At 32.7% G+C, this 27969-nt stretch overlaps 2 protein-coding genes across 2 annotated transcripts; one reads left to right on the top strand and one right to left on the bottom strand.

Annotated features, from left to right (window-relative positions):
• Positions 1 to 5358: 5358 nt before the first annotated feature.
• Positions 5359 to 21017, top strand: LOC131148351 (uncharacterized). Its single transcript, XM_058098065.1, has 10 exons — positions 5359 to 5571; positions 5710 to 5924; positions 7246 to 7396; positions 7608 to 7765; positions 9260 to 9900; positions 10051 to 10792; positions 17108 to 17258; positions 17338 to 17495; positions 19296 to 19873; positions 20057 to 21017. Exons 2-10 carry the CDS (start codon positions 5876 to 5878, stop codon positions 20849 to 20851), a joined length of 3423 nt encoding a protein of 1140 aa, XP_057954048.1. The 5' UTR covers positions 5359 to 5571; positions 5710 to 5875; the 3' UTR covers positions 20852 to 21017.
• Positions 21018 to 22286: 1269 nt separating this feature from the next.
• On the bottom strand, positions 22287 to 24390 carry LOC131149713 (uncharacterized). Its single transcript, XM_058100406.1, has 2 exons — positions 23911 to 24390; positions 22287 to 22617 (listed from the first exon to the last, which is right to left on the bottom strand). The coding sequence occupies exons 1-2, from the start codon at positions 24201 to 24203 to the stop codon at positions 22560 to 22562; spliced, it is 351 nt and encodes a 116-aa protein (XP_057956389.1). The 5' UTR covers positions 24204 to 24390; the 3' UTR covers positions 22287 to 22559.
• Positions 24391 to 27969: the final 3579 nt, after the last annotated feature.

The raw sequence follows: 27969 nt of genomic DNA, 5'->3' as shown, positions 1-27969 counted from the left end.
AAAAGTCAACACATCTTTAGTTCCTTTATATGTAATCTCTAATTTATCCTAAATTTCCTTAGCGCTTTTGTAAGTCATGATTCTATTAAACTCATTAGTATCTAATGCACAATATAAAACATTCATAGCGCTAGCGTTTACTTGCATTTTTTTCATTTCACCTTCATCCATTTCTTCTTCAGATTTAGAAACTTGTTTATTTTCAACCGTTTTCATAGGTATATAGGCTCCTTGGGCAACAACTCTCCACGCTCTCCAATCCATGGTTTGAATGAAGATTCTCATTCTTTGCTTCCAAAAAGTATAGTTAAGACCACAGAAAATTGGAGGCCGTGAAGATGATTGTCCCTCATCAAAAGGGAATACACCAAGTTGAGTCATGTGATCTTTATACAAATACGGTTAAGCTTTTTATAACAAGGCTCTAGTGAATTAGATATTTAAAAAAGTAGGTCAAATATTTAACCTATTTATCAATCTAAATCAACTTGAGTTTTGAGTTTATTAAACAATCACAAATACTAAAAATATATAAACATATAAGTTCAAAAATTTAAAGGAGTGTAGGGATAGAGAAAACAACACCACGATTTTACAAGGTTCAGCTATACCCGCCTATGTCCTTGCCTTAAGACAATCACTTGAGGATTTCCACTATCAACTCCTTCAATCAAGGTGGAGCTACCTCTTACAACCCTCCTTATAGGTGGAGATATCTTTCTAAGCAAAAACCCTTGCTTGGCACTGTGATGACCCAAAAATATATATATATGATTAAAGTACAATAATAATAAAATAATAAAAATAGTCATTAAGTTAATATCAATACAGAAGTGTTTTTCTGTAGGATCCTTGATTCCATGTTTGATGCCTAAGAAAGACCTTGTCTTAGCGAGTGCTCAGAGACCATTGCGGCTCAGTCGCTCCCTGGAGGTCGGCCTGGTCAAAATGGAATTTCATAGGATAAACAGGATAGATACTGTTTGTATACGTAAATAAGTATATATACATAAAATAGTGTTTTGACAGACATAATTTGTAGAAATACATAATAAGATGATAATAATATAGGTATCATATGTGGGGCCCACAAGACTATGTGGGGTCCACATGAGTCCCGGAGCCACAAGACACTGTTTATATACGTAAATGAGTACATAAAACAATGTTTTAACTGATATAATTTGAAGAAATATATGATAAAATAATAATAATATAGGTATCCTATGCGGGGCCCACAAGACTGTGTGGGGCCCACATGAGTCCCGAAACCGTATGAAGGTTTTCACAAATCTCAAAACTATGCAGGATGCATAAAATCGTATAAGAGTTATTAGAATTACGTACGATCCATTTGGGTCTCGAAATTGTGTGGAGCCCACAAGACTACATGGGGCCCACAAGACCATGTGGGGCCCACATGAGTTTTTAAATTTTAAATTTAATTCTTGTTCAAAAATAAAATAAAATAAAATAAAATAAAATAAATACTAAATATAGTTTAAAATTAATAACAATGATAATAATAATGATTAAGAAAAATAATAAAATAATTAGTTAGGTAATGGATTAATTAATAAGGTAAGTAATTAATTAAAAATTTATTTAGTGAGAATGGTGGCAAGCACTCCCAAATGGCCTCCACTCAAGTTTAAAATTAATAACAATGATAATAATAATGATAATAATGATTAAGAAAAATAATAAAATAATAAAATAATTAGTTAGGTAATGGATTAATTAATTAGGTAAGTAATTAATTAAAAATTTATTTAGTGGGAATGGTGGCAAGCACTCCCAAATAGCCTCCACTCAACCCATACCTTGCCCATTCTTTAATTTTTAAAATTATAATTTCACCCATCTCCCCACACTTTTACAAATTCCATTTCTTCCCCAAAATTTTCCTATAAATAGGGAGCTCTCAACCTTCATTTTTCACAACAATTTTCCAAGGAAGAGAAGGATTAGTGAGTGAAAGAATTTGTGGTGGAGAGAGAATTTTTGAATAAATTCTCAATCACCCACTTTTTCCGATCTCATTTCTTAAAGATAATTATTGTGTTCGTAGCACACGGTAAAAGAAGAAGGTAAGTAAATTTGATTATGTTAGTATTTTTATTCAAAATTTATACCCGAGTTTATTTGTAAGTAAATTTTGATTATGTTAGTTTCTTTTTATTTTAAATTCATACCCGAGTTTATTTTGTACGTAAATTTTAATTATGTCAATTAGTTCCACAAAATTTTCATGAGTTTATTTTCACGCATATTTAATTATACCAGTTCTATCTTTAATATACTTGCATCTATTTTTGGGTTAAGAAATGTTCCAATCCTCTCGGGTAAATTTTCAGCATTTCTTTCTATTCAAAAATAAAATTATATATATATTTTTAACACAAAAATTGTGTGGCATGAGTTTATTTCTACGTTACATTTTTTTATGTAAATATGAGTAAAGATGAGATTTTCACGATATTATTTTAAATTGCATAAATGATAATAAGATGATTTTCAAACCCCTTATGGCAACGAAAGTTCAAAGTTACAGATGCTCGGTACCGCAGCTTAAAGTTTATACGGATCAGAGTGCACCCACACTGTTTACAGAGTGGTTATTTATGTTAGTGGATTTCTCCTGAGTGCACACCTGGTTTAAGTCCAGGACTTAATAAGGAAAATCTCACTTAAAGTTTACGTACGTTGATTTAGTTTGGTCGGCCAGCCAGCTAAGTCCAGTCTTCGGACCGCACAACCCAGTCATGGGGGTAAACATGACTTATGGCAAAAAGGCCTAAGGGTGGTTTTTACAATATATGTTTATACATATTTAATTACGTGTACAAAGTTACTGATGATTTGAAGGAAAAGTGTAAGTTTACGTGAAAAGGATCATTTTGGTGCTTAAATGACGATCTAAGGAAAACGTACAAGGAAAAGTATATGTATGTTTATCATTAAATATTTTTACAGTTTTAAAGTTAAAAGTTTAATTTAACAGTTATAGTATATGATTATAAAAATTTACTGTTAAAATTGATGAAAAAGTTTTATGCAGGAATTTTTAAATTTATGTTTATTCTAAAAGCAGTTTTGAAGTTATAGTATTAAATATTGTTTTACGAAATTCTTTAAAAGCTCATTTTGGCCACACACTAATAATAATCTTATTTACTTACAGAGCGTCGTCTCACCCCGATCATATTTTATTTCAGATAACTCTGAAGGACATGTCGGAAATCAGGCTTAGCAAGCATGCGGGTGGGGATTAGAAAAATAAAGATTTATTAGAAATATTAGTATGGTTTCAGATATTTACGTTTGTGTAATTTTTCTTCTTTTGAAATAAGTGATTGTAATATGGAATATTAGTGCTCTGGTTTAATAAGAATCGAGTTTATTTGCTTCCGCTGTAAATCAGTAGTAAAGAGTTAATATCCCAGGCCCCTCGGGGTCGGGGTGTTACAGGCACGATTCCAATCTGAACTGTGAATATTGAATGGGAAAACAAATGAGTTGTGTACAAGAGTGCTCCTTCAAGAGCTGATGAGTACAATGGAAATACAAATACTAAAACACTCTCAATGAATAAGATTTGAAGTTCAGTAGAGTTAGGATGGTGTTCTCAAATGATTTTTGGAAATAACAAGAATAGGAGAACTTGAAATGAGAGAAGTGTGTACAAATGTTGCTCAAGGATTCAAGAGTATTCAAAGATTGTTCAAAAGTCCTTGTCCAACACTTTAAGCCTAGTATTTATAGGCAAAATGAAAATATAGTCATTTTATGGTCGTTTGAGTATTAGATATATATATATATATATATATATATATATATATATTATTTTAAAAATATGGCCATTTTCTAATAGTTTGGTGCAAAACCCGAGAGATCCGGTTGACCGGGCTAAGGTTCGATCAACTGACTTAGAGGCGATTTCCAAATTAGTGATTCTCGGTCGACCCCCCCTATGATCCGGTCAGCCGGATCATGCTTTGATGAACTTCGGTCGACCGAGCTTTACATCCGGTCAGTCGACTCCTTTATAAAATTGAGTTTTTTAGCCTTTTCAATTTCAAGCTCATTATAAACCTTTTGAAATTATCCTTTTTTAATAAAAATGTTTTTCAGGAAAAATTAAGTCCTTAAGATCCATTTAAGGTCTGGTATGAGCCTCACTTCAAATTCATTAAGACATACATTTACAATTAATCCTAAATGCAATACAATTGAAAATTCTCTAAGTCTTCATGCTTGCTTTGCTCTCCAATTACTCCATGGTGTGTGCCAGGTGATGTGCAAACTTGAATGCTTCATGGCTTCTATTGTGCATCAATCATTGTACTTTCTTATGATCATTCATGTTCATACACTTAAAGCACAAATGAGATATTGTGGTTTGTCATTATTAAACCTGGACAAAACTCAAAAAGTCAACGACAGACTCCCTAAGATCAAAAGGCTTAATTGCCCAATTTAGGTTATATACCCCTCTTAAAAGGGTTTAGAGGGTTATACGATGATAACCGATTGCGTCCCTTTACTTCCCCTCATTTAATTAGGAGTTATCTCCTTTGTTTCCCCTACTTATTAATTTTATGTCATAGCTTTTAATCTCTCTAGTAACATCTTTTAATGTCTGGGTAATTCTTCGACTACCTTAGATATGTTATGCATCATCAATAAATCAATATGAATTTATTCATTTATTTTCACTGAAGTTTTAACAACTTACCAAGTTAACCTTTTTCCAAATTTATTTACAAATATTCCTACGTTTTGTATTTCACATAAGTACATTTCCCAAAACACTAAAATCATTTACTTTAATTATATAAGCGCCTAATTAGTTTATTTTCAACACCCTCAAAATAATAATAACAATAATAATAATGGTCAAAATAATAAATTCTCGTACCATCGAATGTTTTAAGCATTTAATTCCTTAGAAATTATTGTTAATAAAATCTAAGTAAATGCTTTATTAATAAATATGTTGGGCTGGTTTATTTATATAAAATAAAATATTAGATCTTTATAGAAAATTTAGAAATTGTAGAACCACTTTTAGCTTCACTATTTTATTCTTAACCCCAGTTAATTAACCAAGCAAATGAAAAGTTTAATCAAGTAAAAAAAAAAACCAAAATGCTGACTGACGCACACTAGCATCAGCATCACACCTCGTAATGAATGAAAAGAAGTCATGATGATGTAGCTAATTTACATTTTAGTAAAAAAGATTTAACCTTGCTGTGAACTTGGGAAAGTAAAAAAGATTCAAAATCTTTTATATATATATATATATATATATATATATATATATATATATATAATATTTTCTGTGAAAATTATATGCTCTGTTTTTATTTTCTGTGTTTTGAAATTTTAAAGTGAAAATGATGGGAGTGTGAGTGTGACGTAAGTGCCACGTAACCATGGGATAAGAGTGAAGACTGTGAAAAGAGGATCCGAATTCCGGTAATGGCTGTCCCCATGCATAATTGGCGGGAGGCAGGTGGTATGCTCTAGCTCCAGGGCCGCCATGGCTCCTCCTGCTCTCTAAATGTAAATCTCTCTCCCTCTCTCTCTCTTTCTCTCTCTCTGTGCGGTGATTGCGCGTGGGTGTGTTTTTTGGGTTGAACATTTTTGGGTGATTCGATTGCTTTTTCTGCTTTGTTAATTTGTGGGTTTCTGCTCATCTAGGGTTCTTGTTTGGATTTGCGGCTTTTGGATGGACTTGTGTTGGGGTTTTGGGTATTAATATCTGGGTTTAGGGTTTAATCCCGGCAGGGGGCTCCGCTTTTTCTAAGAGAGAGAGAGAACTGTTTGCCCTGTTTTCGGACCTGTTTTCCTGCGAGACGAAGAGGAGATGATGGTTGCGCCCTCGGATTTAGCTAAAGATCACAAGCCCATTGCAGGTAGTTTCTTATTTGATCCGCACACGAAACTGTTTTTGAAGGTTGTGGCTTTGTTTTGGGTAACTTGATCGAACACGATTGGTAATGAAAGTTAGGTGAATTTTTGTGGAAAATATTCAAGAGAAGAATGGAAAATATGAAGGAATTAATTATATGCTTGGTGAACAAGAAAAATGAGTAAGAAAATATTTTATATATATATATATATATATATGTATATGTAGATAGGAAATGAATGAATAAAATCTTGATTTCTCACATTATTAATATTTTATTTTTCTTAAATTTTAATTTACTAGAATAAAATTTTAATTTGTTTATTATTTTTCCTTCCTTTGCTTTCTCAAACAAAATGGATGATTCAAAAGGAGTCTAAAGGAAAGGTAGGAAAAGAAAAACAAGATAAAAATGTTGGACTTATATTTTTCAATATTTGGGACTAATTGGGTGTAATGTAATAGTAGTCTACTAGTCTTGCGCTGGCGCCGGGGGTTGAATGTTGAGAGTGCCTACTTCATGCAAGAATGTTGAAGATAGATTACCTTTTCTGGGTAACTTGCGTTTTAGTGGGACTAGAGGAAATTAAAGCCTACCATCCAAATGGTCCTAGATTTGACTTTATGTGGTTGGTGAGAAATTGAAGGAAAGGAAATATGGTTATATGTGACCTTTGCTAAAATTACCAAACAATCAAGCCTTATTTTGGTTATGGCTTACTGAATTGTGTAGAAAATTTAGGAAAAAGACTCTGTCTAAATTTTCCACAGGCTGTTTCATCGTGTAAAATGTAGCAGAAGAAAGGAAAAGAATTGAATCGTGGATATTTGTTATTTTTGACAGGCAAAAACAAAAATGACTGCACAATTGATGCAAAGTTTCTTGATAAACTGTTTTCTTATCAAGTTTGGAGAAAGAAAAAGGTCATAATGCATTGAACCTACAATTGCTCAATACCTAAGATCTAAGAAAACTGGTAAAAGACAGTGGTAATGATGCGTTAAATCTTGGATTTTTCATTACTTTGGACCTATGAAAACTGGAATCCTTATACCCAGAGAGAGAGAGAGAGAGAGAGAGAGAGAGAGAGATGGTATCATTACCCATTGAAGCCCTTCATTTGACTGGCTTAGTAGAGTTTAATTTTTCATATTCTGTGAAGTGGCTTGAAAAGTCCTTCAAAAATTCCTATTTTCTCCTATCAGTTTTCTTGGCTACTGGACATTGTGCTTTAGCTAAATTGGTTGACTGATGGGTATGTGTGGTTAATAGCATGCTTGCTGAGTTCTTTATTATTATTATTATTATTATTGCCAAACATTAGTTGGATCACTAGCCAAAAAAGCAAGGACTCTCGAGAATCAGCCAGTTGAGGATCCTCCAGCGACAAGATTCACATGGACAATTATCAACTTTTCTCGGCTGAAAACAAAGAAGCTGTATTCGGAAATTTTTGTTTCCAGTGGTTATAAATGGTATTTTATTCATTTAGATTGTTAGGTAGTGTATGGGACCATGGATTCGAGCCTTGGACTTGGATTTGGGTGGGTTTGGATAAAATTCAATATAATTTTGCATTATATCTTGTCCAAATTCACACATATCCAAATCCAAGGCCTCTCCCAAACATAGAGTTAATGTTTTTCGAAATAACTGCTGTTGACCAAACTTTTTTATTTTGGGCAGGCGTGGGCTAATTTTTCCTAAGGGAAACAATGTGGATTATTTGTCCTTGTATTTGGATGCTGCAGATTCAGATAGTTCACCATATGGTTGGAGTAGGCATGTTCAGTTCAGCATGACTTTGATTGATCAAATTAATAGTAGGCACTCTGTGAAAAAAGGTACTCTTTTCACCTCAATTTTTTGTATGTATATTGGGTAGTTTGAGCTTGACTTACAATTACATAATTTGCCAGTTATAGAAGTTGTGCTGCATGTTCAAATGGTTTATTGTTAGTCTTGTGTCTCACATAGGTTCCACACCCGGGATTGGTGTACTAAATTGGGTTTATCATATTCTATATGCTGGTGCTCTCAGCCAAGTGTGCACTCGATTTCTTTTTTTTTTTTTGTGTTTGTTTGTTTTATTTTTATTTTTTATTTTTTTAATTTTTATTAACAGCTGCAATAAAAAATTTAAATGAAGCTGATTTCATTTTCATGTTCTCAAAAATGCTCAAAACATGAGCTGAACAACAAAATCTGGGAAAAAGTTGATTTTTAGTGTTTTTGAGAAGGTGTTAAAAGGGGGCATCCATGGTTTCCCACACCACCAATGGCTACTGGTGCATGCCACTAATGGCAGCCACCATCTCTTCTTTTTAATCGTCAAGACAAGAAAACACTAAGGGCACAAAGGTGGTGCAACCAAAATATGCTAGCAAAATTTACAAAGAGACTGTGTCATCTAAATCTATTGCTGCCTGGACCTAAACAAAATGCTGCCTAATAAACCAAGTGCACAAAAGTTGAATTCATCTGTATTTCAAAATATTAATATAAGTCTATGCCTTCAAAAGCCCTTTGATTTCTCTCCCCACACCATCCAAACAACAGTCAGAGGGATTAACTTGAAAATTTCTCTGTTTGGATTTTCCTCAAAGCCCATAGCTCTCGAATAACTGAGCCTGCTGTTGCCCAGAGAATACTAGTAATGGATATTTATTATTTTTCTTCTCCTCCTTTCTTTGAAAGAAGAAACGCAGAATAGAACTTACTGAACGAACATGTTTAAAGTGTTTGTGCAAGAACAAACCTAAGACAAAACACTGTGAAACAAGAACAAAAAAATGCTAAGAGCCTGTTTAGTTGTGGAAAAAGTTTTTATTTCCCATTTATAGTTTTCCCAATAATTATGAAAATTCCACCTTTCCAACATTTGTATAAAAAATTTAAAACATATTTTTGTTGTTTTCTCAGTTTTCCATACAAAGAAAACAAGGTGGCATTTTCTAATTTTTAGGAAAGCTAGAAATGAAAAATAAAAACTGCTTTCACAACTAAACAGGCTTTTTTAGCTTCCAATGCATCCCTATTTATTATAATAGCATGTACTTATCCTAGTCACATGACCTTATAAATTACGATTTACAACCACGCATCCTTATGCAGGTAGGATGATTTTGGAAATCAAATTTCATATTATGTAGGGGAAAAATGTCAGCTTGACCTGTTAAGTTCACTATAGTATTTTCCGGTCTAACCTAATTTTGTTTCTTCTAACCTAATTTTGTTTTTTTATTAATCATAATAACTAAGAACACACATTGGAGTTGGATTATGTGTTGTACCAATATATTTTTTTGTAAGTTCATTCTTCGTTATATATTCTGCAGATACAGAACACCGTTTCAATGCTCAAATAAAGGATTGGGGTTTTATGTCATTCTTGCCATTTAGTAAGCTATATAATCCTAGAAGAGGGTATATTTTGAATGATACATGTATAATTACAATTGAGGTTTCTGTTCTTAAAAATGAGTCTGAGACCAGAGTCGTACGCAAGGTAAAAAAAATTAAACTCGATGAGGAGAAAGGTCGGGAGGAGGAAATAGAAAGAGAAAGTGGAGGAGCAGGAGGAGAAGAAAAAGAAGGAGAAATGTGTGGAGAAAAAAAGAAAGGCAGGGAGGAAGAAGGTTCAGCTAACGAAGGGGAAGATGGTGAGGGAGATGTAAGAAAAGAAGAAGAAGACAGAGAAAATAAAGAGGTAAAAAAAGCAGTAGAAGAAGAGGAGACTGGAGAAGCCAGAGAAACAGAAAAAAAATCTAAAAATAAAGAGAAGGAAGAGGCTGACAGAAAAGAGAAGGAAGTAGAAAAGGAGAAGAAGAGAGAGGCGTGTGGTGAACAGAATGACCTGGCATTTTTTAACTGCACTCAAAAATCAGTGGCTGAGTTTCAGAGGAGCTCTTCAGCAGTCACCAATTATGGGGTTCAAGCTGAGTCAGATAATCCTGGTGCCTCTATTAAGACTGAGTTGGTAATCCCTACTTACCATTTAGCGTCAATGCTATTTTTCTTTTTTGGAGGGGTGTTGGGGGGGGCAATGGGTTCAACTTTGAAGGTATGAAGGTTCCAATCTCATCATTTCAAACTACGTTTTAAAGGTGACTTTTTTTTTGTCCTGCAGACTTTGCATCATGCTTCTCCTGATGCGCATACATCATTTCCTAAAGTAGAAGCAGCTGCTCAAACTGACCATCGACTTCAATGTCAAACTCCCCTTGAGGATTTTGCTGCCTTGTTCAAGGATATTTCTGAAGTGGTCGGGGGGACTTCTCCTTTCTTAGTTTCTTCAGCTTGGAGAGATACTGCTGCTGGTCCAGATGTGGTGGAGATCTCAAGATCTCTCTCTCTGTTGAAGGATGTGGCTAACATATCTTTTACAGAGATCCCTGCTAACCTCCGGACCAAGTTAGCTTCTGCACTTCATGTGCTTGTACGAGCCACTACCCTTTCGTCACTCCAAGCCTTTGCAATCCATCAGTTCTTCAATCAATTTGAAGCATTGTGTAAATCCTATGATTCCAATGTTGTGGTCTTGGACTGCACTCGGCACTTCTTTGATTCTAAGGATAAGACCTTTGAATCCTTGAAAAGATTGAATGAGACCCAATTGAAGATTAGAAGCTCAGTTGATGGAATCAGAAGGGAAAAGGAGTTGCTGCAGAGGCGATTGAGAGAACTGGAGGACTCCGAGTCCCGACTGCTGGAAGACTACACTGCTGTTGGCAGGGAGGCTCAAGGAACCAAAGCTCAATGGGATGGACTGATTGCAAAGAATGCTGACATGCTGGAGCAGAGAGATAAGGCAGAGGAGGAAAAGGTTAGAATAGAGACCATGTGGACTGCATTTGTTTCTCTTTTCAAATGATTTGATGATATGTATTGGCCACTGGATACTTCTTCATCATGAGATAACAGTGCTATTTATCTTAATCCCAGTTTTCTTGGTATCCTGGAACATGTGCGCTACAGGGCAATCTGTGAATCCATGAAAGCAGCATGATTGCTTAATTGGTGAAGCTGTATATGAAGGGAGGTGCGATTTGCATTCATGGTTTTGTCTCCAGGTCCTGTTGGTTTCAATCTACAAACTTTCTTAGTTGAATCTGTTGAAAGTCCTAATTAGATTGCTTGGGCATCTTTTAAAGGCATGGTTGGATGATGCAAACCCTTCAATTCTATTTTTTACATAAAATTCCAGTGATTAAAACCTAGTAAGGTGTCTATGTAAAACAAATTATTAAATTGACACGAACCGATGAAGCATCTCTTAAAACTTCAATCTATGATAAAAATTATGTTTGATTTGTAGATTAGAACGAGGTTAGAATGGAATAGATAAGCGATGAAATAGTTATTATACCCTTATTACGTAAGGATATAGTTATTATGAAAGAGTTTGAATAATTATTTTTTAAAACAAGAGTGATAGAATTTCATAAGGAATATTTGTACAATGATTTTACTAGCCAATCTTTAGAAAATTAAAAACATTCAAACATTAATCAACTATCATCTCTACATGTATTTTTTTTTTCTTTTTCAAGTAAGATTTGTTTGAAATCTATGATTTTTAATATATTTCGTAAACTATATCTATTGTTTAAAAATTGTTGATTGTTGAACTATATATTAAAATATTAATAGTCAAGAATTCTTTTTCGTTACTCGAGAAAATAACAGCTTGCTTGCTAAGTTAAAAAAAAATGTTGACAATATTCTTTTGAAGAGAAAAGAAGTTAATGCTAAAAAGGCATGGAATTTAGTCTTTCTGATAACTAAATCAAACAATAAAATGATTTGTAGAAAAAGTGCATCTCCTTTTCTAGAATGTCGAATATATGTTTTATAAATTAAAACAAAAAATAATTGATTTGTGAAAATAAATTTACTAAACTCACAACTAAATAAATTAAAATTTTATAAATAGAAAATGATTAAAGATTGCATATGTTATTAAGAAGGTTAGATAAGTCTCATCTCACCTTTTAAAAAAAATTAAATCATAAAAAAAATTTTGATCGTGTCATCGTTATGCATCTCCTCGAAATGAGATGGTGATCGTTTATTCAAGATTGACGTCTTAAAAGAGAGGTGGCCTAAACAAGATGAATCACATGTCATCTGGTCATTCAAGTGACTAAGTGCAGAATTACCTAAAAGATACATAAGTCAAACACTACAGAAAAGTAAAAATTATCTAAGGGATGAAATCGCTTATTATCCAAGCAACACAAGAGTTATAAGTAACTAGATAATAGCAATATATCCACAACTTAGGGTCTGTTTATGCTCTTCCAAATGCGCAAATAAATATAACGTACGAAAATTAAATCATGCGCGACATTCACATCATAACATACATGTGCAAGAATATAAATTGCGGAAATGTAAACAGTGCACACATGATATGTTATCGGAGTTCGACCAATACTGTCTACATCCCCGCCTCTAACTCGCAAGTTCGAGAATTCCACTAATGCTTACTTAACAGGTGGAGTGGCACCGGTTACAACCAAGTCATTTAACGGGACTGACCTCAACCTAACCACACCTTACCATGATGGTGCACCTAACTTTCATAACCGGGTCTAAGTTAATCTGAGACTATTCCACTGGACTAGTCTCTCTCTTCAGGCCCACGCCTAGAATACAACAAATGTAAATTTTTTTGTACACGGAAATTCTTCTTACACAAGCTGATATGTACCGATTTAGCACAATCACTAATCAATGCACCTCAAGAGTGTATGAATTATAAACTCGGTGCTCTATGTGTGCAATCAACACTCAAAGTTATGTTTATAAACAATCATGCACAACAGTGTTCTAACAAGCTATTTCTTTGAAACTAGGTATAACAAATCTCAGTACTAGATTAGGGTTTCAAAGATACTGATCAAATATTCAAACTAATTGAAAATATTTTCCTTTAATGAAATAAGCACAAGAGTAGTTTGAAGTATATATCTTGTAAAAATATTTTGCACACAAAAGATTATTACTATAGGAATCTTTGCAATGACAATGCAAAGATCCTCAAGCTACTGATTTTTTCCTAACACTAGATTTATCAAATTAAATTTGTGGGATAACTCTTACTTAACTCCCCAAAATCAATAACAATTAATCAAGCAAAATAGTGGGAGAATTAAGCAATATACAATAAAGCAATAACACAAGATAAACTCTCACAATACTTTGGATGATCAAGGAAATGGATATATGAGAGTATTTGGAGTGAAATAGACAAAATAAGCTTTTTGTGTTTGAGAGAATTTTTCACTAATGATTTTCTTAATCTCCTCCCGATCCACACAAATAAGACCCTATATATAGACATAGGCCAAATTATAATCATTGGGGACATAGGGGTCATTATTAGAAATGTTTTAAAAACAATCAGGAAAATTAACCCCATTTAATTAAATTGAACCCCGGTAAAAAATAAGCAACTCGAGAGGGTTTAGGTGGCTGAACCTTAGTTCAGTCGCCTGAATAGATTCAGTCAACATGTTGACTTGTCCATGGTTCGGTTGCCCGAGGCGTTTTGAACGCCACAGGTTCGGTTGACTGACCTCTCACAAGATTTTCAATTAAGTCCAATTTTGCTATAGTTAATTCCCTTGATATCTTAAGTAATGTTAGGGACTATCCTAAGTTTTGTGCAAGGACCTAGGGGTCGATCTAAGGTCATTTTTCTTGCCAAAAAAATTCGGCGTTGGTCAACTGATCCTTAAGGTCAAACTACGGTCTTGAACTTTAGCACCTACATGCATGTCATGTATTTATTATTACAGACTGTTCCTCTATTACTATTACAAACCCAATATTAAACTTATAAAATTACAACAATGAATCTTCTTGGTCTTCTTTTGCTTCAAGCCAGTGTGTGCCGCATGTCATCAATATGATCCAGTTAGTATGATCCTGCACACAAGCTTGAAAGCCATCAAATACAAAGAGTATTTGTTATTATCAAAACCGGGAATGACCTATAAGTTCAACATAAATATAATATAAAAGGGTCATAATCTAATTCTCCTAATAGCTTGGCAAGGGTTGAAAAATCTCATAGCCATTAAGTGAAGTCCTCATGATCGACTAAAGTCATCTTCACCCCAAAACTATCACCGTACACATCATCAATGTGATTATGGACCAACGATCACTTCATTGTTCTCTTTTATCGCCTCATAGTATTTGGTGATAAGTATAAATGAATTCTAGATTCTAGCGCTAGTGGCATTAACCTCAGCCTCTAGCCTCGCTAGCTCTTGAACATCTTTGTGTGTTTTTTCATTGACTTGATGGTATTGATCTCTAAGGTATTCTAGGTTGCATCTTATATATTTATCTTCGCCAAGTTATCTCTTTTCTTTGGCTAGGGTCTCAAGCAAGAATTATGCTTAAGAGCCTTTCGGAGGAATACTTTCATTTTGGTGATCCACCTGCTAAAGAAAGGAAATTTAATGGATATCACTTCAACTGCTAAAGTTCTTAATGAGGAGATATTCTACTTTCACTTTTTCAGATAGAATCGAAACCCATTGGAGAGTAATAAGGATAATTTCCAAATTGTCTGCTCCTACATCGCATTTGAAAAATTAGCTAATTGCAAAGAGGCAACCCCTTCCCCTTGGTGGAGGAATGCAAAAAATGCTTTCAAAGATTTCCTAGCCTACATATTGATCATGAATAAAAGCGAAAGTGACGAGGAGATTTAAAACCAAAGGGAATGGTAATATTAGGTTGTACCAAGTTTTAAATCGAGTGATTTTTTTTTTTTTTTCCCAACTACTACACAATCCATGACTATATTTGTGTACTTTCTTTTTTTTTATGTATCCATCGAAGTTTTTTTTTTTTTAATCCTTGTTTCTTCATATTTATATAAATATATGCCTTTTTAACACAATAATTATATGACAAGTGGTTTCGGCTTGTTGAATGCAAGGTATTACTTTCTTGAACGACACACAAACTCTCTAGAGTTTGGCAAAATCTCCATAATATAACAATTTATTGAATCACAAAACTCAAATTAGTCATGTAGTACATATATATATATATATATATATATATATATATATATATACATATATATGTTACTACTGTAAATGAAATAGCAATACGAAACTTTTGTGAGTACAAAATAAGATATTGACAAGGAGTATTTATTTATTTATTATTATATATTGAATGAAATAATAAAAAATATATAAAAAGTAATTAACATCTCTATTCAAATTTCTCATTATATTTGATTGTATTCCTAAAAATGACTATTTTACTAATCAAACATAATCTTAATAATTTAATATTCTTTTAAATAAAATACGGATCAAATACATGTTGATATATATGTCAACATGAATTGACTTCATTACCAGCAAAATTCCAACTCAAGTTTTTAGAGGTCCATTTGCTACATCATTCAATACAGTCAATGGGTCGTAAGGACATTTAATTTTTAATACCATGAACAATTTTAATGGTTTACGAGCATATAATAACTTCATATCATGCAAATACATTTAAACCTAATGATGATGCTTTTATTAACAATTATGATTTACTTTAATTTATCATTTTTCCAAAAATGACGCCCACTTGATATTTTTTTTTACAAGTTAATGATATAAAGATAAATTTTTAGTATCAAATAATTACAAAAAATAATTAATTTTTTAATTCAAAGGAGAGGGTAATCTTATGCTTGAAAGGAGATTTAGATTCGTGAGAATTTGGATAAATTTTACTCAAATTTACACAAATTTAAACTCTAAATTTAAAACTTTAGTTTCTAAATTCAAAATAAATTTTTTTAACATTGTATTTTTAAAATCAGGTCAAGTTAATGCATTAAATGCAATTATTTTTCCTAAAATTATAACCCAACTAATGTCTTGCTAGACTTACATTTGGAATTTTGAAAATTACGGAGTAACTGATTAAATTACAGAGTAACCGATGGGCACAGCCACCCTTTTGGCCCATATAACGGCCATTTTAAGCATAAAGTTGTATTTCAGTATTTCTTCTTCCTCCTTTAATTCTCCTATCTGGGCACTAAACTGCATTTCTTCTCTCTCTCTCTCTCTCTCTCTCTCTCTCTCTCTCTCTCTCTCCCTCCCTCCTTTAAATTCTTCCTATATATGGCAAATATTTCCACATATATGGGTTTTTTCCTTTCTCTGTCAAACTGTCATTTTTGCCTTGTTTGCTCCACCAAAGTGGACTGTTTTGGCTCTTTTTTCAGTAATTTGTTGATTTATTTTGTTGGGGTTTTTCGGTTTTTGGGTTGCATTTCGTTGTCTTTGATATATGATTTTAGGGTTCTGATTCAATCAAAAGGGTGTGCTGTTTTTCTTATTGAAAAGCGAAAAAAAAAAAAAAGAGGAATCTGGGCGGGGCTCTGTTTGGCTGTAACAAGACGAAGGGATGCTCGTCCCGCACTCTGACTTTGATGATGGACACAAAACACAAGGTATTCTCTTGTTTGATATTGATCCTAAAATGAATCTGCTCCTTATAGTTGTGATGCCATTTTGGATAAATTTGATCTGATTTAATTGCTTCATAAATTAATTTCTGACTGTTTGGGCATCGGGAATTAGTTCTTTGTGTTTTTGGTGCATTTGCTGAGAAAGGGAAGCAAAGGTGATGAAAAAAAAAAACACTAAAACTACCATTTCACTGAGCTACATTTTGGTCATACACTGTTGGGTTGGCGAGAAACTGTAGAAGAGAAAAAAAAAAAAATTAAAACTTCTTTTCTAAATGAAATAATTTTTTTCTTAAATGATAATTTTTTATAATAAGCTCTACCTGAAAGAGGCAAATTTAGAATCCCTTTCTCAGAAAATGTAGAAGAAAAGAAAATATGTTTGATGGCATCTTTGTCTGTTTGGCTGCTTAACAAATTTATGAAAAAGATTAAGGGAATAATGCAGTGGCTTTAGTTTTGCAATATGTTGGACACTGAAGTAGTATAAAACATAAGATTTATTTATTTACTTATTTACTTATTATAATAATAATAATTATTGTTATTATTATTATGGTTCTGGCCATTAGTTATTTCCCTGCAGCTGCTTGGTTAAAATGATGGATAGTATTCTGTGATTACTGCTTGTGTTCTAAACTTTTTAGTTTCTTTCTTCCCTTTTGCTAATTAGGGGTAGAACAGGTTGAAAGCACTATCACTCTAGACAACAAGCCAATTAAGGATAATCCAACATCAAGATTCAAGTGGAAAATTGTAAACTTTTCTAGATTGGATAAGGAGAAGTACTATTCAGAGACTTTCGTTATTGGTGGTTATAAATGGTATTGTCCTCTCTACCATTAGATTATAGTAGTTCTTTAATAGTTGCTTTTGACCAATCTTTGTTTACTTCCATGGCAGGCGTGCGGTAATTTTTCCTAAAGGAAACAATGTAGACCATTTGTCTTTGTATTTGGAAGTTGCAGACTCAGCAACTTTGGCATATGGGTGGAGTAGATATGCACATTTTAGCTTGGCTGTAGTCAATCAAGTTCGTAAAAAGTACTCTGTGATAAAAAGTACACTTTTGACCTCTATTTTATGTATATTGGGAAGTTTCAACTGAGTTTCCAATTGCATATTTTGTTAGTTATATATCTCAGTACATGTTTGAAGGTTTTATTCTTGGTCTTGCAGTAGGGCTTAACTTTCCTGAAGTGCCTCTCACTTTACAAATCAAGTTTTGGTTGTGTATGATAGCTAACCACCATGCTTAGCGTTGCTTTTTCTTGCAATTTGATTGATGAAGCATATGCATCCTGAAATTGTTAGTAATTAACTAGGCTTAAGTGTGATTATTTGAGAAATTTATTTTTGTTTCATGTTTCTTATTAAATCTATTAAAAATCAAGTGTCGATTGTATAGAATAGCTAATCATTAGGTGTGTATTTTGTGCCATTTTTCATTTTGAGAATTGGAGCATAAGTATATTGGAATTTTTTATGATTAAAAAGGCTGAGTGTGATTAGACAAAAAATTATTATTGTATCATGTTTCTTCTTTCACCTACATTTTTTTAAATTATCATTACAAAAGTTTCTTAATAAATATTTTAAAGTTATATCTGTATTTGATTGTGCTACCATGCTTCTAAAACATCTACAAAAGATTAACCTTTTTTTAGTTTATTTTCATTATATCTTTCCTTGTTAAACAAATCAAAGGAAAGATGCATACCTTGCAGTGCAAGGGCTTAAATTAAACAACCTGGGTACGAGAATGGACATGTTTGACACGTCAACAAACTGTTACATGTGCATCTAACAGGGTATTTGTATTCACCAAAATCTCCTAACAGAAAATTAATTTGAAATGTGTGTTTGACAGGTTATTTACATAGAGATTTTACCTAAACCTTAATGTAAGGATGAGCACAAATTGTGTCCTTGGATTTTGGTGGCACTATGATGTGTTCCCCAACTCAAGATGGGTGGCTTGTGAAATATATTAATCAGTTGGATTGAATCCATGTAGAGCATAAGAAAGGACTAGAGTTTCTCATCAACCACCTAATGTTTGTGGTGATTCATTATTAATTGGTTGGTTAACTGAAAAACTAGTGCAATCCCTGCCATGTCTTGCTGCATATAACTGGTAACCCCCAATGCAGGTGTTGTGTCAAAAACTGAGAGTTTTAAAATGAATTTTAAACATGCTCAAGTTGTGTTCAACATGTTCATTGACATATCCTGCCAAAAAAAAAAACCTGTGCATGTCTTGTCATGCGCTTGTCCAGCTCTAGACAGGCTTCCCCTTGGGTTTCTTTATTAGATTGTCATTTGGAATGGAAAATTTCCTCTACAGCATGAAAAGTTATGTGATTAGAAGTCCAAAATTGATTATCTAAATATATATATATATATACCATCAGTTTGGTGTTCGTGTTTGGTGACTTTCAGATTTTGCGTGGTGCTGCTTGCTCTTAGTAACATGCTTATATGATCATAGTTACTAATTTGTGTCAATAAATTTCCACTTTGTACATTAATTTAATGTTTTATTATCATTTTGTTGGTAAGATGATTTTGGACATTGATTTTTCTTGTGATGTTGTTGTACTCGTACCCACTTGTAAAAATGCTCGAAGTCAATATCGAGACCACCTGCCCATCCCAGGATTCCACTCACATGGAACACAATTGGATGGTGACCTTTATTGATTTACTCTCTTTGCATGATTTCTTTCTGGATTTAGACTAAGATAATTTGAGGCCATTATAGTTTTTCCAGTCTTCAACCAGACATTGGTTCTTGTCATACAATTACTGAGAGCAAAAACTGGCATTGGATTTGAGATTTGTCCTCTCACATTCTTCAGGTACACAACACCAGTTCAATGCTCTAGAAAGCGATTGGGGCTTCAATGTATTCATGCCGCTCAGTGAACTAAATGATCCTAGTCGAGGGTATCTTGTGAATGATACATGTATAGTTAGAGGTAAGATTGTTGTTCATAAAGATGAATTGATGATCGGAGGAGAAAAGAGGACAGACAAATTTGTACTAAACAATAAGAAAGAAAGTAGAGAGGAAGAATTAGAAAGAGGAGAGGGAGAAAAAGAACAAGGGAAAATAGGTGATGAAGGAGAGGATCACAGGGAGAAAGTAGGTCCAATTGAGGAAGCAAAAGAAGAGGGAAAGAAGGAACAGGAGGCTAAAGAAAAGACTGAAGATTTAGCTAGAGAAACAGAGAAATCTGAAAATCAAGAGGGGAAGAAGAAGGCTGAAACAAAAGAGAAAGGACCTGAAAAAGAGAAGGAAGTGGCTTCTGGTAAACATATTGTCTTGGAAGCTTTTAAGTCTACTCAAACACAAGTGGCCGAGTATGAAAACTTCTCAGAATACTCACAATATGCTGAGTCAGACAATCCTGAGAGCTCTGTTGAGTTTGGGATGGTAATTTCCTCAAAATTTCTTGACACGACATCCTCCTCCTCCTCCTTCTTCTTCTTTTTTATTTTTATTTTTATTTTTTATTTTTATGTTAGAGGTAATTGTAAATGCAAACTTTTTTTTTTTTCTCTTCTCAAACTTCATCTTATGGGTATTTTCCATTTGCTTCCTTTTCATGTTATGGAGATTCCAATCTCTTATTCAAGAACAACTATGTTCCCAAGGACGACTTCTGCTGCTCAGAATCTGAAGCATGCTTCTGCTGCACAAGAATCATCGCTCAAACTAGCTTCTTCGGCAGCAATCCAGACTGATTCTCCAGTTCAATCTCAAACGCCCTTGGAGGATTTTTCTGCTTTATTTGAGGATATTTCTAGAGTGTTTGGTGGTGCTTCTTCCTTCGTTTCAGCAAGAAAGGCTACTGGTTGTCCAGATGCAGTAGAAATCTCAAAATCTCTCTCGTTATTGAAGGCTTTGGCTGATATATCTTTTTCAGAGATTCCTTCCAACCTTCGGACTGAGCTAACTTCTGCACTTCAAGTTCTTGTTCAAACCACTACTCTTCCACTAACTCAAACATTTGCAATCTATAAGTTCTTCAATGAATTTGAAGCCCTATGCCAATCCTACAACTCCAATATTGCAGTCTTTAACAACACTCGGCAGTTCTTTGATTCGAAGGACAGGACCTTTGAGTCCTTACAGAGATTGAACGAGTCTCAGTTGAAGATTAAAAGGTCAATCAATGAAATTAAAAGGGAAAAAGAGCGCCTGCTGAGGCAGTTGAGAGCAGTGGAGAATTCTGAATCCAGTTTGCTGGAGCACTACACTGTTATTGGCGTAGAGGCTCAAGGACTCAAAGCTGAGTGGGATGGGCTGATTGCAAAGAATGCTGACATGCTTGAACAGAGAGAAAAGGCGGAGATCGAAAATGCCAGAATAGAGACCACATGGACAGACTTCATTTCATTTTTCAAATGATTGGTGATGTATTCGCGCTAGATGCCTCTCCATCACCAGACAACTCATAATTTTCCATTGTGCTTGGTCTGCTGAACTGAACTTCATCCCAGAATGTGTTTTCTTCAAGGTAATGTGGGCTGCAATATTATGATACAATGAATCCAGGAGAGCAGTATGAGTCTAAATTGCTAAGTGTTGTCATTGTTTTGTCTTCAGGCTGTTTTGGTTAGGATATAGATATGTTTTCAGGAATCAATTTGAAAATGGTGAAAATTTTGAAAATACTATCTTTTAACCTTGCCTTTGCAAGTATGGATTTGGAAGCTTGGATTTGGACTTGTGTGGGTTTGAATAAACACAGTATACAATTGTATTGAATTTCGTCCAAATACACATAAATTCAAAACCGAGTCCCGCAATCCATGCTTCCAAACTCTATCTAAGGGTGTTTCATTGAATTATCCAATATTATTAATGCTGTCTTATTTGACTAACATGTGAGAAGCTTGTCAAGTGAGGATTTTCATCTGGCCCATAATTGCCAGCAATCTATTTTTTGCTGTTCACCAATTTGAGATGCTTTGTCCAATTGACCCATGAGTGACCTTCTACTTCAACACTGAGACATGATCAATAGCTAGTGATTCACTGAAGAATACTTGGTGCAGCAGTACCCTCACAAACTGTGTTGTACATGACTGCATTGTTTACCTTTTAACAGCTTGGTTGCTATCCAGTTTAGTCCAGTCCAATTCAATCAAATCCTCCAAACCTAAGCCTACCTAAACAAACAAACGCACCCTAAAGGCTTATTACACACATTCTTCTATGTTTTCTAGATGCCCTTTGTCCATCCAACGAATTTTGATGATTTACCTTCTACTTCAACCTTCGAGGCATATGATCAATAGCTAGTGTTTGAATTTAGAATCATTTGATTGTTGTAGTTCCTCATCATCAAAGCTTCGTTGTTAAAGATTTGCCTTTTCTAGAGTGGTATATACCTAAGGTGTATTTGTTTTGGCGACTTGGCTAGGTTAAGTTAGATTAGAATATGCGGTGGCTGATACTTGCTAACGCATGTCTGTGGCCTTCCATTTTTTCGCTCGCATCTACTGAACTTCCAAAAACTGGTTGTTGCTTGTCGAACTCCCATTTTGTTGGTCTCAATTGTATTTTGCAGTGGCGCAGAATTATCTTATGCCAAAGACAAATGTGGAATTATAAATTCAAAATCATGTAACTTTAGAATCTAAAAATTCAATATAATTTTGTATAAACATATATCCAAAAAAAGGTTAACTAGCTTTTCACTCTATGGCAGCCTCATTTAGGCTAAGATACATACCCTCAGAATTAAACTATTGCCATCATATTTAATTCACATAATAGAATCGGGAATGAAGTGAAGTAAAAAAAATTAAAATGCAAAAAAAGAACAAATAAATAGTCATTAGCAGGACAGAATGGAATTATATACTTTTCATTGCTCTGGTGTTCTTAAATTTCAAGGGGAAAAAAAAAATCAGAACATAGAGGTGAAAATTAGAATAGAGCCATTCCTCAACAATGAAATTTTGCTCATTAATTCATAAGAAAGAAAGGCATATATAATCTATATGCTTTACTGTACTGTTCTTCACAAAAAGAAGAAGCCCTGAAGAATCACTATACATCATTATATATGGAAGAAGGAAGTGAATGGAAGACAGAATCCCTTCAAAGCTCAGAACATGAACGGCGTCGGCGACAATGCCGGAATGATCATCTGCATTGATGCTCTCCTGCAATTTTCATCCCCACAAAATTAAATCAGGAAAGTCCACAGGATCGAAAATTTAGTAGCCACATCATTTCAATGGCTTAAAATAATTATTTTTAAAGGAAAAATAGATTGGCAGAGTTTCATTTGAAAAAAGAGAAATAAAAAAAAATTAAAAATATAATTATGTTTTCTTTTTATGCCGAATATTTTAAAAAATTAGAAATAAATTAGATTTTAGTAGTGTCAAAACACACTTTTTTTCCTTAATTTGTTACATATTTTATTTTCCCTTTTTACTTTGGGTCCATTTGGATTAAAAATTTTATTTTAAGAAAAGAAAATAAGGAAAAAACTCATTTTTCATTGTATTTTCCTTTTATGTTAAAATCAATTCGAAATAAAATTTATTTTAATAGGACTGAAAATTAAGAAAAATTAAGTATTGATAGTGTATAAAATTAAAATTTTGTATTGAAAATATTTTTTATTTTCTTTTTCTTCCTTGATAACAAAATTTTTTCTCATTTTCCTTTCTTTTCTTCAGTATTTTCCCAATTCCAAACCGAACCTAAGGGCCCTTTGAATCAAAGATTTTATTTGGAGAAAGGAAAGGAAAGAAAAATAAGGAGAAAATTATTTTCCAAATAAAAAATAAATAAATATTAATAATATGTAAAATTTAATTTTTATTCATAAATATGATATATTTTTTATTTTTTTCTTTATAATTAAATATGAAAATATAGAATCCTTCGTATTTTTCTATTATTTCCTTAATATTTTTCGTACTTCAAAATGGATCTAAAAGCGTGAATACTACTATTATGTGTTGCTCTACACGCTTGAACGAAAAAAAAAGGGTAGATCAAATGATTATTTGTTTGATTTATGGGTTCTTCCCGATTTTTCAATGTCACGGAGAATTCTCACAAAATATAAGAATTCTTACAAAAATGTAAGAATCACACTGTGATGCTTATAAATTTTTAAGAATGAGATGGAACATCTTAACAATTAAAAAATTATTAAATGATTATTAGAGACAACTTTTCGAGATTCATCATCAAGCACACACACAACTGACATCATCACGCACACTAACAGTGATTATCTTAACAATTATTAAAAATTTATGAGCACTAATACAATCTTATCCAGATTTTTAATTTATCTCTTATTTTATAATTTTTTATTTGTCCAATCACACACCAAATCTTGAGTACAGTCGGTAATATACTATTCATTCCGTTGGGACTGAAGAGGAAACTTAAAGAAAAATAAAAAAGTAAAGGAAAAAGGAGAGTTTTTTTACCTGCGTCTGTACTCCTCGTAGTCCTCGGCGCGGGTGGCGCCGCGATTCTTTGCGCACTTCGCAGACAGGGCCGTGCGATCGGCGTTGGTTCCGGGCGGCGGGAGAATGCCGTCCTCCGAAATCATTGACAGTCCGGGGCGCCAGTGCGGGCCGCCGTCGGTCGATTTCGGGCGCCGGGAGCGGGTTCGCCTGGGGACGGAAGTCAGAGGCGCGGCGGCGAGGGTGGTTTCCTCCTCCTGGTCGGAGGTCCGGCGGAGGAGGCAGCAGGATTTGAGATCGGAGAAGAACTTCATTCGGTTTCTGATTTTGAAAGTGAAAAACACTTTGGGAAAAGGGAAAACGGTGCGCTTTACTGCTCTGGCTTTAGGAAACGGAAAATCTCAAAACCGTATGCGTATGAGCGGCGGAAGCAGTGTGTACTTATAGAGAAAGTAAGAGCGTAACGTAAAGAAAAACAGAGGAGAGAGAATCTTTATTCCTATTATTTAAAAATTTTTAAAAATAGAAAACGGTAGAGCACCCACATCGTGGGTGCCCAGGTTAGTATTTTAAAAATAAAAATAAAAATAAAAATAAACATAATCTGATGTAGAATTATTGTGTGTCTATCAAGAAAATATTAATTCTATACTATAAATAAACCGAATTCATGCTCTTAAATGTAATATAAGTATAATCGGTACATGAATCAAATCTAATATGATTTTGCCATGCATATAAAAATATTTAATTTAATTAAATATATATATATGGCAACATGATGTTAGAATCAGTATGCACATCCGATATATCTAATAAATTATCATAATTTCAAGATTACGAGAAATCCTTTGGTTGTAAATCTTCACATTTCAAACGATTGATCGCATTTTTGAATTTTGAATGATTTCAAGTGGTTTTAAATTAAACATTATTTAAAATTATTTAAAATCTATTAATATAATTTTGATTATTTAAAATGTAACGTGATTAGACTAATTAACATAACTGACATTTTCGAAGTGAAGTGCTGAGCAAGCATGATAGGACTCACACAAAGTGTATAGAACACATAACTAACTTGCTCTTGACGTCACCTCGTGACGTCACAAACTCATGACAAACATCGTTTTGTTTCGTATTGTTGTGAGTTAGTTATTTTATGTAACTAGTAGTTTGCACATGCTTTACACGTAATTATTTTTTTATTTTTTAATATTCATCTAAAAATTATAATCGAGTAGCTTAAATTTATGTGACATATTTTTGATAAATAAGTTATGATTTATACTAACATGTGACTTATTTAGAATCTATGTTTTAGTTTTTCTTTGCTTTATATTTTGGAGCATTGAATTTGGATTTAGATTTAAATCTACGTGGTTAAGCAAATCAGAGTTGCTAAAATTTGGTATACATTGTTAGTTCACAACCTAACATTTTAAACTTTTAGGTAAAGTGATAATATAACATAATTTCAGAGTCGATTTTTAGAAGGTCCTGAGTTCTAGTCTTGTTGCCCGCATTTATTCTTTGGTAGCGTATTCATAATGGAAGTCATCTTTATTAATTTGCATTGATATTAGAGCAGAATCCCTTGCACATGCTTTACCTATTAAGCTTGATGTAGGTCAATTTATTTTAAATTTTTTTTAATTGAAAACTCTCTACTAATTTATGATTAGAGAAATCATATTGGGATGTGCTCAATTTTTCAGAAAGGCATTATAATTTATCTGTTAACCGAAATGAGGTTTTGATTCGCTAGAAAAGACATTTTACTGAAACTGAATTGTTTAAAAAATATTAATCAAAATTTGTTAACTAGTTTTTATGCAAATATCCATTAGTTAAACAGACCAAATCGTTAAATATAATTTTAAATTTGTTAAGTCACTAAAATATTTTTTCTTTCTTTCATAATAATCAGCATGTAGATTTAAAATAGTCGTCGTTAAAATTTAAGCATCCGTCTTTAGAGCAATAAATATTTTTTTTTTTTAATTTAAGTTGTTAAAATGATATATAATATGTATTTTTACATATATCTATGATATAAAAGATAGCAGATTCTGCTAATAGTGGTTATTGAATGAGTTGAATCAAAACCGAATCAATAACCGAAAAATTAAAAGCTTTAAACTGAAAAAATGGTTAACCAATTTTTCAATTTGATTTGATTCAATTTTGTGATTGGTTTGATTTTTTGATTTTTCTTGCGCATCGTATGCGTGAATGTAAGTGCTTGCACTTAAAATTAAACAATAGACTTATTGTTTAACATACTTAAGAGTTAACGAATAAATTAAATTCATAATATTTTTGTGTATAGACTGAAAAAATGACTTGTGCTTGTCAAAAGGCGCATTAATTTATATATTTGGTTTAGATGTCATTTTAAGTTGACATTATTTTATATATAATTTTTAAAAATATTTTCTTTGATATATTCATCACCAATCATAAATTCTCATTTATCTTTTAATTCTTTTTATGGTAAGACGGTAAAAATACTATTAATGATGGACCAGTCTCATATGAATGTTTTTGCCACCCTCGTATGAGTGTTCCATAATGAATCTTTCATTTAATTTTCCATTCAAGAGAGGAGTTGTTCGTCTTCACATGCGTCAACGCGTTCATACTTCACAATAAATCTCTTATAAAAGATAAAAGTTATTTGTGATAAATTGAGAGTTTATTCTCTCGTTAAAGAGAGGAGTTTTTTTTTTTTGTATTGGAGAAAAAAACATCAAAGAGTTGACCTTAAGAAGAGTTAATTTGTATCTCTAATTGAAAGGAGAATTAATTTAATTATTCTTGACGGGGTGTTAATCAAGATAGGCGACTCAATGGGTCTTTGAAAAGTGTGTTAGGCAGCGTAACATCTTAGATATATATAATTGTATTTAATTTTTTGTTAAAATTTTGATCGCCATACTCCCAAATACAAGTAGTAAAAAGTAGGATTGCAAACGAACCAAAATTGCTCACAAGTGGTTAAAAAATTTGGCTTGATAAGAGCTGGTTCACTATGTAAATGAGTAATTGTCAGGCTCAATTTTGTCGGCTCATTTAATAAACAAGTCGAGCTTGAATATCAGTGGGCTCGACTCATTTGGACCCGTGAATGATTCTATTATAAGCTTGGTTTGAACTTGTCTAATAGGCTTGAATTAGAATAATTTATGAACTAATTTAATAAGATTGAATTAGATTTGGCATATGTAGAGGGCTTAAAAGCAGGGACTAATTGTGCACAAAAATATTTTAGCTCAAACTCCATAACCTTAGTTTAGCGATCAGGTTACTGTTCAAGGCCAATAAGTTAACTTGGTAGAGTAGAATAACCCTAAAACAATATCAGTAAGAGTCTATTTTCACTTTTTTACTTAACAAAACTTAAGGTCTCTCAAAATGAGAGGTTTCCAAAAGTAAACTTGTTAGTGAGGTACAATAAGATTGTTATTGTAAAATAAATTTTGAAAATATTTAATAATTAAGTAAAATAATTATAACAACTTCATTTTAATTATAGTATTTTTACTTTTTATTATTTTGCACTTTTGCTATTTCAATTATATGTTTATAATATTATTTTATTTAAAATGCTAAGAGTATTTTTTTTAATTAAAATTAAAATTTTATTTTAACTTTACAAATATTAACTCAATAGGTTGCTATTTAAAAAAAAATAAAATAAATTTTCTTATTTTCATTTTCATAATTTTTAACAGCGATACCAAATGACCTTTATATCTATTAATTTTTAAAGGAATAAATTTAATACACAAAACATAAATATCTTCTAAGTTCCCTATCCCAATTTCTATTTTAAAAAAAATTATCACTATTTTCCTCAATATTATATTTTTTATTTTATATATATATATATATATATATATATATTTATTTATCAACCCCTCCAACCATTATCCCTCTATAAAGGTGACCTAACTAAGACCTGCAATTCTAATTAAGATCACTATGAGCTGATCAATCTAATGTGTAGTCCACTATAGATTAATGGGTTGTAACTATTTAATCTACATAACAAAATACTTTGTGTCAACTCTTGTG

This window comes from Malania oleifera, chromosome 2 (genome assembly GCF_029873635.1).
Source record: "Malania oleifera isolate guangnan ecotype guangnan chromosome 2, ASM2987363v1, whole genome shotgun sequence".
Classification (NCBI taxonomy): Eukaryota; Viridiplantae; Streptophyta; class Magnoliopsida; order Santalales; family Ximeniaceae; genus Malania; species Malania oleifera.
The sequence above is the reverse complement of the archived record's forward strand: the minus strand, read 5'-3'. Positions and strand labels throughout refer to the sequence as shown.

Excerpts from the sequence above, each read along its gene's own strand:
- LOC131148351 (XM_058098065.1), top strand. The coding sequence starts at position 5,876 with ATGATGGTTGCGCCCTCGGATTTAGCTAAAGATCACAAGCCCATTGCA. Across the intron at positions 5,925-7,245 it reads AGATCACAAGCCCATTGCAG|TTGGATCACTAGCCAAAAAA; the intron begins GTAGTTTCTTAT and ends GCCAAACATTAG. Across the intron at positions 17,259-17,337 it reads GTTATTGGTGGTTATAAATG|GCGTGCGGTAATTTTTCCTA; the intron begins GTATTGTCCTCT and ends CTTCCATGGCAG.
- LOC131149713 (XM_058100406.1), bottom strand. The coding sequence starts at position 24,203 with ATGAAGTTCTTCTCCGATCTCAAATCCTGCTGCCTCCTCCGCCGGACC. Across the intron at positions 22,618-23,910 it reads TACGAGGAGTACAGACGCAG|GAGAGCATCAATGCAGATGA; the intron begins GTAAAAAAACTC and ends TGAAAATTGCAG.